We start from the raw sequence: 16,719 nt of genomic DNA, 5'->3' as shown, positions 1-16,719 counted from the left end.
TATAATTATTCCTACAAAGTAAGAGTAGCAATACACTTAAAAAACCAAAGCAGCTAAACATAAATGAAGGCATTATTAGAAAATCACCCCACTATAATAATATTTCACAGTTCAATTGTGATACCAAAACATTCTCACTTAAACAGCATTTTGAAGTTACAGTATCTAAATAAGCTATGTATCCATTCCCAGATTTGAAGAAAAATGCTGTTATTAAAAATGACTCGAGTTTTTTCTACTTTAAATCTAGAATTTTACTCAAAGATATGTCATGAATTAATACATCTTCACAGATATTTACTTTTAGTTGTATCACATACAATGGGGGTGCAGTGGCCCAGTGGGTTGAACCGAGGTCCTGCTCTTCGGGGGGGTCTGGGGTTCGAGTCCTGCTTGGGGTGCCTTGCGACAGACTTGCATCCCGTCCTGGGTGTGTCCCCTCCCCCTCCGGCCTTATGCCCTGTATTGCCAGGCAGGCTCCGGTTCCCCACAACCCAATATGGGACAGGTGGTTCACAAAATGTGTGTGTATCACATACAGTCACATATTGAAATCTATTATATTCTACAACATATATATGTAAGAAATTAACATGACAATACTAGGTTACATTCATATCAGGGGTTATGTGCCAAAAACATTTTCTAAAAAATTGCGTTGGAGTGTGCTGCAATTGCTTTTAATCCCCACACTAAACTTTGTTTGCATGGTAGCAGCAACCCATGTCATCTTAATATCTTAAGTGGTGAGCAAAGTTGTATACAGTGTATTCAGACCCCTCCATTTTTTGACGTTGCAGTCATATGCAAAAATCATTTAAATTCATTTTTCCTCATCAATTTACATCCAATACCTCAGAATGACAAAGCAAAAACAGGGTTTTAGAAAGTTTTTGCAAATTTATTAATAAAAAACTGAAATATATTGACATAAGTATTCAGATGCTTTACTTAGTACTCACTTTACATTTATTCATTTAGTAGATGCTTTTGTCCAAAGCGACATACATCTCAGCAAAAGTACAATTTATGCATTACATTGAGAAGGAGACATAGCTGCAGACAAAGTCTCAAGCAAACCTAGTTTGTTACCTACCACAAGCTGCACCGAGGTTCATCGTTTTAGTAGGTGTATAAAACACAGGATAGACAAATCCTGATACCCTCCCACCAATATTATTTATTTTTTTTTAATATTATAAGATACACAAATAGGCAAGTACAATACCAGAGAAGTGGCTGAATAAAGGTTGTATCTAGGGATGCTTATGGAGTTACGATGCGTGAACAGTTACGCCATAAATGAGCTGGAGAGATCTTGGGCGAAGTGGATCTAGAAAAGGTGAGTTTTCAGACCCTTCTTGAAAGAAGGCAGAGTTTCCGCAGTTCTGAGTGACAGAGGAAGGTCATTCCACCACAACAGACCCAGAACCGAGAACCTCCGAGCTTTACCATTCATGCGCGAGACCACCAAGCGAGCAGAAGTAGACGAGCAAAGGGGCCTAGCTGGGGTGTAGTGGTTGATTAAGTCTTGTAAATAGCTGGGAGCAGTTCTATTGATGCATTTGTACACAGTAACCAGGGTTTTGAATTTGATCCAGGCAGCTATAGGAAGCCAGTGCAGAGAAATAAGTAGAGATACATGGGAACGCTTTGGCAAATCAAACAACTCGTGCAGCAGCATTCTGTAGAAGCTGCAGAGGTTTGATGGCATTAACAGGAAGGCCACACATTAGAGAGTTGCAGTAGTCCAGAGTGGAAGTCACCATGGTCTGGACAAGTAGTTGGGCGGAGTCAGTATTGAGGTAGGGACGGATCCTACGAATATTATGCAGAATGTATCTGCAGGACCGGGTTGTGGCTTTGATATCTTGAGAGAATGATTGACACGGGTCTATCATTACTCCCAGACTCTTAGCAAAGGAGCTAGGCGAAATGAGTGAGTTGTCCAGTTTGATCGACAGGTCATGACAGGAGGACAGGCCAGCTGGGAGGTAAAGAATCTCTGTTTTGGAGAGGTTGAGTTGGAGGTGGTGATCATACATCCATGAAGAGATGTCCGACAGGCAGGCAGCAATGCGTGCGGAGATGTCTGACGCACCAGGTGGAAAGGAGAGGAAGAGCTGGATATCATCAGCATAGCAGTGGTATTTAAATCCATGGGAGGCTATGACAGGACTGAGGGAGGAGGTGTAGATCGAGAAAAGAAGAGGACCCAATACCGAGCCCTGCGGAACACCGGCTGAGAGAGGCAGAAGAGAAGAACGAGAGCTCCGCCAGACCACTTGATAGGATCTGGCGGAGAGGTAGGACTCAAACCATCTTAGTGCTGCACATTTGATCCCAAGCTGGTTAAGAGAGGAGAGTAGAATCCGGTGATTGACAGTGTCGGACGCTGCAGACAGATCAAGAAAGATGAGGACCAAGGAGAGGGAGGCAGCTCTAGCAGCTTGGAGAGCGTCAGATACCGCCAGAAGGGCGGTCTCAGTGGAGTGACCAACTTTGAAACCAGACTGATAACCATCGAGGAGATGGTTCCGGGTGAGGAAATCAGACAGTTGATCACAGGCCGCCTGCTCTAGGGCTTTAGACAGGAAGGAAAGGAGGGAGACCAGTCTGTAGTTTTGGACCGAGTTGGGATCCAGGGAGGGTTTCTTTAACAGAGGTGAAATGAGAGCAGTTTTAAAGGCAGCTGGGAAAGAGCCAGAGGAGAGCGAGGAGTTGATGATCTTAGAGATGGAGGAGGAGAGTTGCGGGGAAATGTTCTGAAGGAGTGATGATGGGATCGGATCAAGCGAGCAGGTGGTGGCTCTGTGCAATATCAGGAGGTCAGCGACTTCAGATTCGGAGAGCGGCTTGAAGTTGGAGAGGATAGCTTTGCAGAGAGGTCCAGCGTGAACCAGGCAGGTTGATGGTGAGAATTTATCAGTGATCGCTTTGACTTTGTCTCTGAAAAACAAAGCAAAGTCTTCAGCAGTGAGAGAAGAGAGAGGAGGAGGTGGCGGGGGACACAGAAGGGATGAGAAGGTGGCAAAGAGTCTGTGTGGTTTTTTGGATGCAGATTGTATTTTGTTGTGGAAGAAGGAGGTTTTAGCTGAAGAGACAGCAGACTGAAAAGCAGCTAAGAGTGACTGGTAAGCATCCAGGTCCGATGGAATTTTGGATTTACGCCATCTTCGCTCTGCAGCCCGCAGTTTGGTCCTGTTAGCACATAATGTATCAGAGAGCCATGGGGTAGCAATGGGGCATGCTGGTCTAAAAGACAGAGGACAGAGAGAGTCAAGGGAGGAAGATAAGGTGGAGAGGAAAGCGTTAGTGGCATTATCTGTAAATAGATCTGAGAATTGTGGAGCAGAAGGGAGAGCGGCCAGAGTAGGAGAGGCAAAGCAGGAAGGTGAGAGAGATTTTAAGTTGCGGTGAAAGGTGACAACGGGTGCAGGAAGAGACGAAGAGTTAGTGGAGAGGAAGGGTTGAAAGGAAATTAAGAAGTGGTCAGAGACATGCAGCGGAGTGACAGAGAGAACGGGACAGCCACAGTTGCAAGAAAATACAAGGTCGAGACAGTTGCCCGCTTTGTGAGTAGCAGGGGATTGAGATAGAGAGAGATCAAAGGACTGTAGGAGCAACAGAAGGCCGCTTGCATGAATGTCATCAACATGCAGATTGAAGTCACCCAGGAGAATCAGTGGAGAATTGTCCCCTGGCAAAGAGCTCAACAAGATGTCACGGTCATCCAAGAAGCAGCCATGAGGGCCAGGAGAGCGATAAAGGACAACCACAACAAGAGCGACTGTGGCAGTGATAGAGACAGCATGCCATTCAAAGGCTGAAGCACCTTTGGCAGCGATTACAGCCTTGAGTTTTCATAGGTCTGACGTGACAAGCTTTGCACACCTGGATTTGGGGATTTTCTGCCATTCTACTCCGCAGATTCTCTGAAGCTGTGAGGTTGGATGGGGACTGTCATTGGACAGCTGTTTTCAGGGCTCTCCAGAGATGTTCAATTGCATTCAACTCTGGGCTCTGGCTGGGTCACTCAAGGGCATTCACAGAGTTGTCCGTAAGTCGCTCTTGTGTTATCTTTGCTTTGTGCTTAGGGTCACTGTCCTGTTGGAAGGTGAACCCTTGGCCCAGCTGAGGTTCAGAGTGCTCTGGAGCAGGTTTCTATTAAGGAAATCTCTGTGACTTTACTCCATCCATTCCATTTCCCTCGACTGAAAAACAATCTGACAGCATGACGCTGCCACCACCATGCTTCTCGTCGGGATGGTATTGTGCAGGTGATGAGTGGTGCCTGGTTTCCTCTAGGCATGATACTTAGGACTGAGGCAAAACAGCGCAATTTTGTTTTTTGCTGAGGAGAGGTTTACATCTGGCCACTCTGCCATAAAGCCCAGATCTATGGATTATTGCAGTGATGATAGGAGAAACTTCTAAAAGGACTATCTCCACGCAGCATCCCTGGAGCTCAGCCAGAGTGACCATCGGGTTCTTAGCCACCTCTCTTACCAAGGCCCTTCTCTCCAGAGTACTCAGTTTGCCTGGACAGCCAGCTCTATGAGGAGTTGTAGCTCTTCCAAATTTTTATCATTTAAGAATTGTGGAGGCAACTGGGCTCTCAGAAACCTTCAATGCTGCAGAAATTTTGTTGTAGCCTTCCACTGATCTGTACCTCAACACAATCCTGTCTCAGCACTGCAGGCAGTTCCTTTGACCTCATCACTTAGCTTTTGTTCTGATACATACTGTCACTGTGGGACCTTATATAAGACTGTTTGCACAGAAATTTGTCTTGCTTCACCAGCTCAGCAATCAATTTACCTCAGACATCACACAAAACAATAAAAAGCCATTACATAAATACAAATCCACAGAAACAGCATGAATAAATATGCATTTGCATTTAGTGCAGATACATCAATCAAAATCCAAACAATCAATGGGGTGTATGTGCATGTATATATGTGTGTGTGTGCGCGCGCAAATATGCATGCATAGGGTAGGGGGGGTTTACCTCCTTGACCTGCTCTGTTGATTCAGTAATGTGATAGAATGAGGAATAAAAGAATGTTTGTACTTATTCTTCTTAGTCTGGCACCCTAAAACGCCTCCCAGAGGGCAGAAGCTGAAACTGCTCACGTAGAACACGAGAATGGTCTGAACTGATCTTCTCCACCAATTTGAGGGTATGCTTGGTGCAACTGTCGAAGAAAGAATTTACCAAAGAATGACCCACCATCTTTGAGCAAATACTCAGCAGTCTTAGAAAAATTCTGCTTAGCCAAACCGGGCTTCCATATAGCAGAATGCTGCAAATTGTGGAACAAAAGAATAAAGAATCTCCTTGCTGACACCAAAACATGAGTCTCCTCAGAAAGTAGATTCTCTGTTGGACCTTATTACACATGTAATCCACATGATATGACCAAGATAGGGCATTATCCACATACACTCCCAGCTATTTGGAAGTTGAGGACTGCTTTATAGGTTTGTTGTGAATGGTGACGGGGACTGATGTGAACCGTGTGGATCCAAAAAGGATTTCCTCTGTTTTGATGGGGATTTAAAATAAGGGCGTTCTGGGTACACCATTGGACCACTGTGTTCACACTGTCAGAATAAGAGTCTGGCTTCTCCCCCTCAGTCATCAGTGCTACCAATGCTGTGTCATCAGAAAATTTGATGAGATGATTAGGCGTACTGATGACACAATCATTGGTGTAAATAGTAAATAACAGCGGTGAACTGACACAACCTTGAGGAGCACCAGTGCTTGTTATACGCAAGGGGGAGTATGTGTTATTAATTTTAACCAGCTGATGTGTTAGTGAGAAAAGAACTGTACCAATGAATGAGACATGAATTTATCCCCAACTGGTGCATTTTGGAGAGCAGCAAGTCTGGTTTGATTGTATTAAATGCCGAAGAAAAATCGATAAACAATACCCTAGCCTAGGGTTTGCTTTTTGGTGTATCCAAATGCTTTAAAACAAGATACATGAGGGTGGCTACTGCATCTTCAACACTGCGCTTGTGCTTGTAAGCAAACTGGTAAGGGTCTAATTTTCCCTGAATAGACAGAGAGCAAATGGAAGATAATTTTTTCGAGAGATTTCATCAATACAGAAGTAAGAGCTACAGGTCGATAATCATTACACTCTTTACGACATTTTTTCTTAGGAAGTGGTATTACATGGGAAGTTTTCCAGGCTGTGGGGACCGTGTGTATATCCAGCGATTGCTAGAAAATGGGCTGCCACACAGGGGCGAGCTCCTCCCTGTAGTTCTTCAAAACAGAGGCACTGATGTTGTCGGGGCCGGTGGACTTACGTTCATTAAGATTTCTAAATGCGCTGGCCACCTGTCCTACTGAGATTTTCACTCTATCACCAGGCCTTATAAGTACTGATCTCAGTACATCACTGCAACTCTCTACAGTCCTAGAGGTCTCAAACCAGGTGAAAAAAGTATTCAGCTCTACAGCAGAGGCCACCTCGTTGTTTGTTACCAACGACTTCCGTTGTTTGCTGGGCATACCTGCCATGCTTTTCATGGTCTCCCACATTTTTCTGGGGTTATTAGCCTTAAAAGACTCTTCTAGATATCTCTTATGAATATTCTTTGCCTCACCTCCTTGTCCCTCTTTTTCAGCTCCAGTTTGTCCTTATTTTTAAAGGCTATTTTCCCTCTGATACATTATACATTTAATATCTTTAGTTATGGAGGATTTGTTATTAGGGTACACCTTAATTGTTTTTATAGGAAAAAGAGACTCAACACAAAAATTAATCAGTTGTAACTGAGCATGCTGAGTCCAAAGTGCCCTCCCTCAGCACCTCCCAGTCCGTACAGTCAAAACAGGCTCCCAAAACCTCTTTGCTGTCTTGTGTCTAGTGCCTTACCACCCTTTTCAAAGGTTTACTGCTTTTTAGTTTGGTCCGATAAGTTGGAAGAAGATGCACCACATTATGATCAGAATTGGCTATTGGGGGTTTGCTTCTAGATTGGTAGGTTTTACTAATGTTTATGTAACATTTGTCCAGTATGTTATCCTTCCTCGTTCTGCACGCTACCACCTGTTGAAATCCTGGCAAAGTTTTCTCCAGGTTGCAGGTGTTAAAATCACCAAGGACAATGGTGGGAGCATCGGGAGACTGTAGCTGTAAACTGCACACACTACCCGGTATTGAAGCAGCAGCCTGATGCACTACGCTACTTGGTGGAACATAAGCAACCAAATTCCCGAGGAAGGTAAAATAGTCTCAACCCAATACCCAGCAGTTCAAAGTCATTATTACATAATACCAGTTTAACAGAATATTGACAACACCATTGCTCATTTATGTAAAACACATACCTCCCACTCACCGGCTTTTTCCAGAATTTCCACTCCTGTCTGCTCATATAAGTGAAAAGCCGTTTATATCAAAAGACAGGTGTGCGCCTTTCCAAATTGTGTCCAATCAATTGAATTTACCACAGGTGGGTGCCAAACAAGGTATAGAATCATCTGAAAGATGATTAATAGAAATGGGATGTACCTGAGCTAAATTTCAAGTGTCATAGCAAAGAGTCTGAAGACCTATGGCAATGGGATATAACTTTAATAAATTTGGGAAAAAAAAAAATGCTAAAATTCAGTTTTCACCATGTCACTGAGGTAGAGTATAAATTGAGGGGAAAAAATTAAACAATTTTTCAATAAGGTTGCAACAAAGAAAATGTGAAAAAAGTGAAGGTCTTGAATACTTTCTGAATGTGCTGTATTAGCCCACAGGCACAAAATCTTCAGATGCAGAAATGTTTTAAGCCGCACTACAAATTTTCAATAAATTATTCTTCATTTTTCTGTTTTGTCAAATCTTTTACATGATTGACAGATGTCAAAATCAATAAAATTTATACACAATTTCTCCATGTCTGATTAAACCATTACACCACCAAAACTGTACAATCCACAGACACTAACAAGGGTTTAACCTGACAGCGGATCGTACAGCAGATGGAACGGTAATCAGGCATTAAAGACTACTTGTATACTTTATCACGTTCTGCAGCATTTACAAAACTTTTCCATCTTCTAGTCATGCATTTTCTGAGAAAAAGGTCAAAATTAATGTTAAAGTCCCCACCTTCTTCTTAAGTTCTGAGTTGTACAATTACCGCATGTAAGAGGCACTGTCAGACTGCTTTCTGGTTGCACAAAGGCAGCTCATGGTTGACCTTGTAAGTAGTACTTCTGTACTGTACACATGAACCATTTTAAGTCATCTTAGAAAGAGATGCGAATTAAATAAGGATTAACGCAACAGTAAAAATGCCTGTGATGTCATGACTCGTGTGTGTTCAGCATTAAAATAAGATGCACCACTTTAGCTCACAGCATGCTGCCTTTCTACTATTTTACCAAACTCTTAACCGTTAGACAATCACTGTTTATAGACATGGAGAAATATGACGTCCATGGTGAGTTAAGCAGTGGTTCGACACTAGAGGTTGTTCACAATTAACTGGTCTTAATTGCTTTCCTCTAAAGAGAAGGTAAATATGTCATGAATGGTAAAGCACTTGATAAAAAGTCAATTTTTGAAATTCCATTAATGGTAAAGTGCTTGATATATATATATATATATAAAAAAAAAAAGTTCATTGTGATTTTTCTTCACGCTTATCTGTCACCATTTGCAGGATGCATCGGCACTACATCAGATTACAAAAGAGCACCTTTGGTATTTTCTGGTCCGTTAGACATGATGTGAAGTTAGTGTGTGAAAACTCCTCAGACTAGAAAGGGATTGTCCAGCACAGCCACCCCCACTGCTACTCCTCCGTCAGCATATTCAGCACTCTTGGTTCGAAGCAGATGTCCAGCACACTGGTTCCACACCACATCAGTCCCCTGTCTTTTTAGACAGAAATCATGCAACAATTTAGCAGTGTGCATTAACTACGCTCTACTGTGTTCTTTAATTGTATACTAAAGGGACACTGCAGTGGTTATCTGGCTCAAAATAATAGCAGGCATTTTTCAGATACATTATTAAGTTTAGGCATTTCACTCGAAATATGACATACTTTAAGCATAAAGGTCACCACAAGCTCAGCAAAACAGCTTTGCTGACAGTTTCTTGACGACAGTGGTGCTAACCTGATGTGGGCACCAAAGATACCCAGTTCGCTCAGGCAGGTGGCGAGTTTCACAGGACTGCCATGGCGCAGCAGATAGTTCCTTGATGGCTGGGGATTAACCTTATCCATCAGAATGTAGGCTACCCTCTCAGATTTCTCCTGCAGCACACGGCAGATTTCCTCGCCGTAGATGTTATTTCCTGTAGCAGCAAGCTTGTTGTCGTCAGTTCAAGCAGACATGTAGCACAAGAGCCATAATTGTAGGAATCACATACACTACTGAACAATTTAATGAGAAAGGGGGGGAGGGGGATGGGAATGGCTGAGTCTTACCACCACCCTCTCTCTGGGGTTTCAAAACAAACTTCTCAGGGTTTGCCAAGGCCATGGCCACTGTTCTGTCTCCTTCTTCTCCCTGTAAATAAGATCAATGACCAAGTATCCAGATGCTCATTACTTTCTCTGAAGGCAAATTACATCCAAATTTTAGGCAAAACACTGGCAGGTTTGGCCTGTGCCTACTCTCTGGTGGGTCTGGGGATTAAATCCTGCTTGGGGTGCCTTGTGACAGACAGGTGTCCCATCCTACATGCATCCCCTCCCCATCCAGCCTTGCGCCCCCTTTTGCCAGGATGGGCTCTGGTTCACTCTGACCCTGTTCAGGGCAAGTGATATCTGTGTGTGTGTGTGTGTGTGTGTGTATAGACATACTCAAACCTGACTTCATTCACTCACAATGTCCATGGTGTACAGGCCTGCAAAGGTTGCTCGGATTCGGGCAACAGCTTCTGGCTCATTGGGGAAGAACCTCTCCAGAACTCCAGGTTGGGCCAGTACCTGCTGGACCTTCTTAGTGCCAGCCAGCTGGGTGCCGATATCAGGACACTTCACAGCCTGAGAGCGCTCCATCATAAGACGGACTTCCCAGCTCTGCATGCACAATGAACCACAGAAGCACACTTCTACACTGGGGCTCACAGACTCCAACTTGTCTTCTGTGTCATACTTTGCATTACAGTCACAAAAGGATAGGATTAGAGAATTACAGCTACAGGAAAAGGTAGGTGACAAGAAATTGCATCCATACCTGTTCTGTATAGTTATCAGGCATGTAACCATGGCGAAAATAAACAATTGCAACCTCTTTGCCATCCCTGCACAAATTGAAAAACAAATTTGTTTCACTTTCAAAAATGGCAAATTATAATTAAAAAATATCAATATATTTACGCCGTGCTAGAGTGTATGTGATAAAGATACTTATACAAGGAGCAGTTACATGCACAGAAACCCAGAAAAACACTATTCTTTAAAAAGAATTTTTTTTAAAAGAATGCTCTTATTAACACTGGATACCAACACAAAGAGTTTCTTGTCCTGATCCAGCAATCCTGTCTTAAACACATCACTGAACCGCCTCCGTATTACTGGAATGTTCCTGCAGATATACATTAAAGAAAAAAAGAAAAAAAAATATGGTAATGAATAAAATATAACTTTATTGCCTTATGTCAAAAGTTTAGTTATAGAAGTTAGAACTGGAGCTGCCTTTAATTTATAAATGACACTGAGTAATAACTTCCTGTACCCTTAGATGGGTACTTTGCCTCACCTCTTCCATAGCTCATTTTCTATACATCGATGATCAAAGATATTCCTTTGGATATCCTCCACCAGAAACATAACCACAGCCCTGTAACAAATTAAAATTACATTGTGAAAAATGTTACACTGATAAATCAGGACCAGTAGTGGAGAGAATTTAATACACAGGGAATCTTGCAGAAGTATTTCAGGCCTTACAATTTCCCCCATTTTTTTGCATTAAGAATTGCAAACTTAATACACTGACAGCAAACAATGCATTCTTTACAAAACAAAGAATGTAAACTACAGACATGATATGAATGAAAAATGTCAACATGTATGCAGCTTCGCTTTCCTTTTAACTGTTGATACTGAATTTCATAAAACTTTACATAAAGTTTAAAAAAAATCTCATCTGTCATGAAAACATTCTGATAGTCAACGCCAGAAACCAGTCTCTTCACAAATATTTGGTTGCCTTTAATATTTAAGCCTTTTTTTCAAACTTTGACAAATGTACATGATCATCCTTTAAAATATTGTAACTGTTTGCCCTTGTGCTGTAATTGACCTCTAATTGTGTGCATTTAGATTTCTCTGTATTGGCCTTCTCTGTTGTTGGGAACCCTTTGTTATGTTGTGAACTAGGGGAAAACATAAATGCAACTTCAAAACTAGACACCTTAAGGTCTCAAAACACCCCTTCCTTCGTCAAAACAGATTAAATAGATGTTATGTTACCTCATGATCTGCTAACAGATTTCCCAAAATATCTCATTTAAGGCTGTTCATGGAACCCTTGCCTAAATGTGTGTACTCACTTCACCGAGCCATACAACTCCCAGGCTTTGGCAAGAGCGGAAGCGAGCCCAGCTGCTGGGTTGTTGTCCAGCACTCTCTTCGAGTGCTCCGGCAGACCCGCAACTTTCAGGATGTGTCTGGAAAGTAGAGGTCGTCAGCTAATTAGGCAGGCAGACGAGCCACTCTTGCAACAACCAGTATTTCTCTTCATCTACTTAATTGGTTACAAAAAATTTTGCAAAGCTACACTGAGCTTCAGAGCCCCTTCGCACCTGTGAACATCTGGGGTTCGTGAAGCGAGCCCACCAAAGCTGGCAGCGATGGTGTTGATTTCAATCTGCTTCAGCGTGGCGTTTCTATCCGGTCTCAAGTCCAGCATATAGTCAGAGCGATTCAAGCACAAAGCTATTGACTTAAAAATAAAAGTCTCAGTGAGAAGTCATTGGTATTTTTGCATCAGCACTTAATAAAAATTAGGACTACAGGCTTCCCCCACCTTACAAAGGAAATGAGTTCCTGGAAAAACTCCATTGCAGGTGAATTGTCATAACTCAAATAAATAACTACCATTAATTCCAACTGAAGAAAAAAAAAACTGCATTCCAAAGTCCCAAAAGTAACACATTTATACCAAAATATCACCAAATCCAATCAAAATGGACATTACTTTCATAAACACATTTATAAAAATGTCCTGGAAGAAAGAAGAAAAAAAAAAAAAAAAAAAACTGAAATCCACACAAGATAAACCTATGAACACCTAGTTTCCCGTCTTCATGTTACTCTGGGTCCTTGTGAGTCTAAATGGCCACAACATCCAGCTGTATGCAAATGTTTCACGCTGCTTGTCTTTTCGTTGTGTTAAGTCCACATTAATGGACATGTGTCCTGAGTTAATGCTAGACTGCTCATGCAAAATTAAGCTGACCGAATGCATGCTTTCGCCACTACTGTGTGCAGGAAAACATTGAGAAATGTGGGGAAATTACTGACACATTTACAGCAAAAGTGTTTAAGAATAAACAATCAAAAGCTAAGTGAGGCAGCTGGTAGCAAAGTGTTTACAGCTGCCTTTAGACCTATAGGTTACAGGTTCAAATCCCACCTCTAGCTGTCATACCCTTGAACAAGACACTTACCCTCAATTGCTCCAGCAAAAATGACCCAGCTACACTATATACATGGGTAAACAATTATAGGTACTTTGGCATAAGTGGTTTGGAGAAAGGCATCAGCTGAGTAAATTTAATTGGGATTACCACTTGCTTACACCCAAGCACAGACAGCGGAGAGCTCTCAAGAGGCAATGCTTCACTTCACATGTAACAGACACACCAGGTCACACAGTTAGTTGCAAAGACCAGAAAATCGAATACATTTTCCATACCTGAGCACAGGCCTCCTGCTGTACAGTACGGTATATCTGGAAGAGCCGTGCTGTGAACATATCCACTTTGATCGGCCTGGGAACATGAACACACACACAATTCAGTAAGAACAAAATGCTTCAGATTTGAGTCCTCGCACATCTCATGTCAGGAATTCTATGTTTTCAAATGACAACACTTGTTTGGAGGTAGGGCTTGGACCTCAAACTCCTTGAAACACACACACACACACACACTATATAAAAAAACCTTTTTCTGAGTTCAGGAAGACACACACTGTATAAAGAGGGTGCTCTGTATTTTTCTGTTTTGCCCTGATGCTCTTTAAGGTCAAGCCGTCATTTTTTTTGCTCAATTGGGAGGCACGGCAGCACAGTGCGCAGCACTACTATCTCACAGTGCCTGGGTGGTGTGAGAGGACATGGGTTCCATCCCCACTCAGTCTGTGTGGAGTTTGCATGCTGTCTGCTGGGTTCCTCCCACACCCCAAAGACATGATGATCAGGTTCACCCATAGTGTGTGAGTGACAGAGTGTGTGTGTTCCACTGATGTATGGATGAGTGACCCATTGTAAGTAGTGTATCTAGCAGTGTAAGTCACCTTGGCGAGTAAGGTGTGTGGGCTGATAGCACTACAGAGAGTTCATTGGAAGTTGCTTTGGAGAAAAGCATCTGCTAAATAAATAAATGTAAATATCAGTTGGGAGGCACTAGCTTCTGCCTTTCTCAATCACTAGTGCAAATCATTACTTTGTTGCTCACTTGACTCCGACCCAAAGAGGATCACAATGTCTGACCCATTTATACAGCAGGTTATTCTTACCATAACAATTCAGGGTAAATACCTTGCTCAATGATACTAAAGCAGTAGGAGTATTTGTGGCTCAATCTGGTAAGTTTCTGGTTAAAAGCTCGTGCCCATAACCCTCTCAGGGCAAAATGAATACTAATCCAGTGGTTCTGCGGTTAGATACATCATCTATAAATATTCAAAAGGGTATTTATCCAATTAATTCCAGCTGATGCCATAATTCAACATCTGTCTGGAGAGGGTTGATTGCAGCAGGCTTATAAGGGGGACTAATTTTGAAATGGAGAAACAATGTAACTAGACCATAGCTTAGGTGTTTAGCCAAGCAAATATACAGACCGGCAAGGAATAACAAATTACTACCACTGCCAAATTCATATATCAGCCCATAGTCCTCATTCAGGCACTACGTGCTTTGCCGTTTGTCATCGTAAGACATTTCATATGAATGTTAAGAAAATATAATACAGTATTATTAGCATTATATTAACCAAAATGACAGATCAGTTATGTGCTGCAATATGAAGGAAGTTAAAATTGTGCATGTGCTGTATGTACCCAGCCAGAGCCTCCTCCAGGAAGCAGGAATCCCTGCTGATCTTGTCCACAAGCTGGTTGAAGAGGGTTTGAACCTGAAGTGCCTGCTGGAAGAGGTCTCTGGGAACTGGCGTCGGAAAAAGGGTAAACGGGATGTAGCTCACCACCTGCAATAACAAACGTGGTTTGTATCTTTGTCTTTTGGTACAGTAGGTCTGTTTGCAGGCATTATATGAAAAGAAATGCACAACCCACATAGCTGTAGCCTTTACAAATAATTTCTGCATGCATTGCACACCCTTTGCATGTTTTTGATTCTAACAGATTTCTCAGTGAGCTGAAGTAGAGTGAAAGGCATATTATTTCAGAAACCTACAAAGAAAACAGGCAAAATCAACAACATTCCAGGGGTGTGCCTACATTAGAGACGCCCCACCGACTAGAGTGGATTCAGTTGCACAATGACAGACACCAGTACTGCAACTCAAACCTGGACAAAGCAGGCTGTTAATATTCTTTGCATCAATGGCTGATACTTTCAGTCGAAGCCAGCATTGCACTCCATGAAAAGCAACATGCCACACTCCAACAAGCAAAACAACAAGCAAGTGCAGGAGATGAAAGGCCAACAGTGAATATTTGTAGGCACTAATCTATCCTGCACCTGTTTACACACTCATTCAACTAGGGGGATGGTGAAGATGACAGGTGTACTAGGTACAGCGCTTGGGCTGGCAGAGAAGCTCACCTCTGAAGAGTAGGGGCTCTCCTTGGTCCTTAAGAGCAGCCCATGGAGAAGAGCCGTGTCTTTGGCCACCTCCACCAGCTCCTTGATCAGGTCATTGTTCAAGAGCACCTCCTCTGGAACCGCTTCGGCCGCCATTGCACCTCCACTGGCTTTATGTCTGAGACCAATTCTCTACACTGTATGTAATATCACATCATACACAGACATGAGTACAGTACAAGTCACTGCCAACTTGGACATATTTGAAACATGGACATTTAAAAGAGTGAATAAGGAGTTTTGTGACACATTGAGTTACAGTTATTTAGCAGATGCTTTTATCTAAAGCAACTTCCAACGAACTCTATTTAGTGTTATCAGCCCACACACCTTATTCACCATGGTGACTTACACTGCTAGATACACTACTTACACTGGGTCACTCATCCATACATCAGTGGAACACACACACTCTCTCTGTCACTCACACACTATGGGGAACCTGAACAGCACGTCTTTGGACTGTGGAAGGAAAGCGGAGCATCCGGAGGAAACCCAGGCAGACACGGGGAGAACATGCAAACTCCACACACAGAGTGAGGGAGCAGCGCTACTCGTGCCGCCTACAGACGGCGCCTCAAGAAAACTGCGAACTCATCCTGACACAAGAGAGTCCCCGTAAGAGTCAGTGCGGCCGACAGGTAGCGCTAGTAGGTCGCAGGTCCGAATTCCCGGTAGGCTAGAGCCCAAGCTCAGGATAAGAACTGCTCCGCATGAGTAACTAGATAATTCAAATTCTCAGTAGCTCCACATTTTATTAAAATCGCCTGCGTACTGAATCGACACTTCATTCATTAGACAGGACGAAATGAATGACAATAAAAACTACGAGGTGGAGCTAAGAATATGAAAACCACCTCACTCACCTGCTGCGTACGGCGTATGAGCTTGCTGTATGATCGCGTATCTTTTATAAAAAAAAGTACACACGCACAGACAGAAAACCAGTAACGACACGGCTGTGTGTGGAACACAACTACGACAAATCAATCAATGCCGACTCAGACGGCCAGCAGCTAGGAACTGAACTTGCGGCACAAGCCCAGCAGCACGCGAGCAGCCACATACGTCACACTAACAACTGACTCAGCCATTGGTTATTTCACGAGAGCGCAAGGTACCCAAGCCTTACCGGACAACCGCCGATGCTCTCACGCAAGATGGTGCACCATCACGTGTCTCCACTTTACACTCGGCCAGGATCAGGGGGCGGGTCTCTGGATGTCAGCCAATGGGCTCTCTCTTGCCCGCAGGACGCACGGAAACCGGAACGCGTGCGCCTCACGTACTACGTGTCAAATATATTAGCGCGCCTCACAGTAGCAGGAAAGCGGTACAAGGGGAGGGAACGTCACACTGCAACGCTTTTTGAATAACATATTAGGTTTTCAAGATAGATAATTTAGCTAGTTTCTCATCCCGTATTATAAAATCGAAACAAATTGCACAGAGACATGGATTGGAATAATTTTAAAACATTATTTTTTTTTTTTAATTAAACAATTCAAACACACTACAAGAACAATCCAGAACAAACCTAGCCCAGGGGAAATAAACAAACTGAATAAATAAAAAATAAATACACAAAAAAATGACAAAAACACTCCAATAACCAGAGTACATTACATGAATGCCTTAAAAATATTACATAATGTACAGTCTTAATGGCCTTCTTATTA

The 16,719-nt window shown here is 42.7% G+C and overlaps 1 protein-coding gene across 2 annotated transcripts; it reads right to left on the bottom strand.

Moving 5' to 3' along the window:
* Positions 1-4,946: 4,946 nt before the first annotated feature.
* On the bottom strand, positions 4,947-16,207 carry gss (glutathione synthetase). Of its 2 annotated transcripts, none has more exons than XM_018756529.2 (13): positions 16,173-16,207; positions 15,002-15,177; positions 14,275-14,420; positions 12,905-12,980; positions 11,790-11,929; positions 11,538-11,654; positions 10,742-10,822; positions 10,490-10,567; positions 10,217-10,283; positions 9,865-10,059; positions 9,463-9,544; positions 9,149-9,329; positions 4,947-8,903 (listed from the first exon to the last, which is right to left on the bottom strand). In XM_018756529.2, the coding sequence occupies exons 2-13, from the start codon at positions 15,134-15,136 to the stop codon at positions 8,780-8,782; spliced, it is 1,422 nt and encodes a 473-aa protein (XP_018612045.1). In that variant the 5' UTR covers positions 15,137-15,177; positions 16,173-16,207; the 3' UTR covers positions 4,947-8,779. The 2 variants fall into 2 exon arrangements, with proteins under 2 accessions (XP_018612045.1, XP_018612044.1); XM_018756528.2 differs by lacking the exon at positions 16,173-16,207 and adding an exon at positions 15,907-16,093.
* Between the last annotated feature and the right edge of the window lie 512 nt (positions 16,208-16,719).

The sequence above is a fragment of the Scleropages formosus genome, chromosome 2, assembly GCF_900964775.1.
Source record: "Scleropages formosus chromosome 2, fSclFor1.1, whole genome shotgun sequence".
NCBI lineage: Eukaryota > Metazoa > Chordata > Actinopteri > Osteoglossiformes > Osteoglossidae > Scleropages > Scleropages formosus.
The sequence above is the reverse complement of the archived record's forward strand: the minus strand, read 5'-3'. Positions and strand labels throughout refer to the sequence as shown.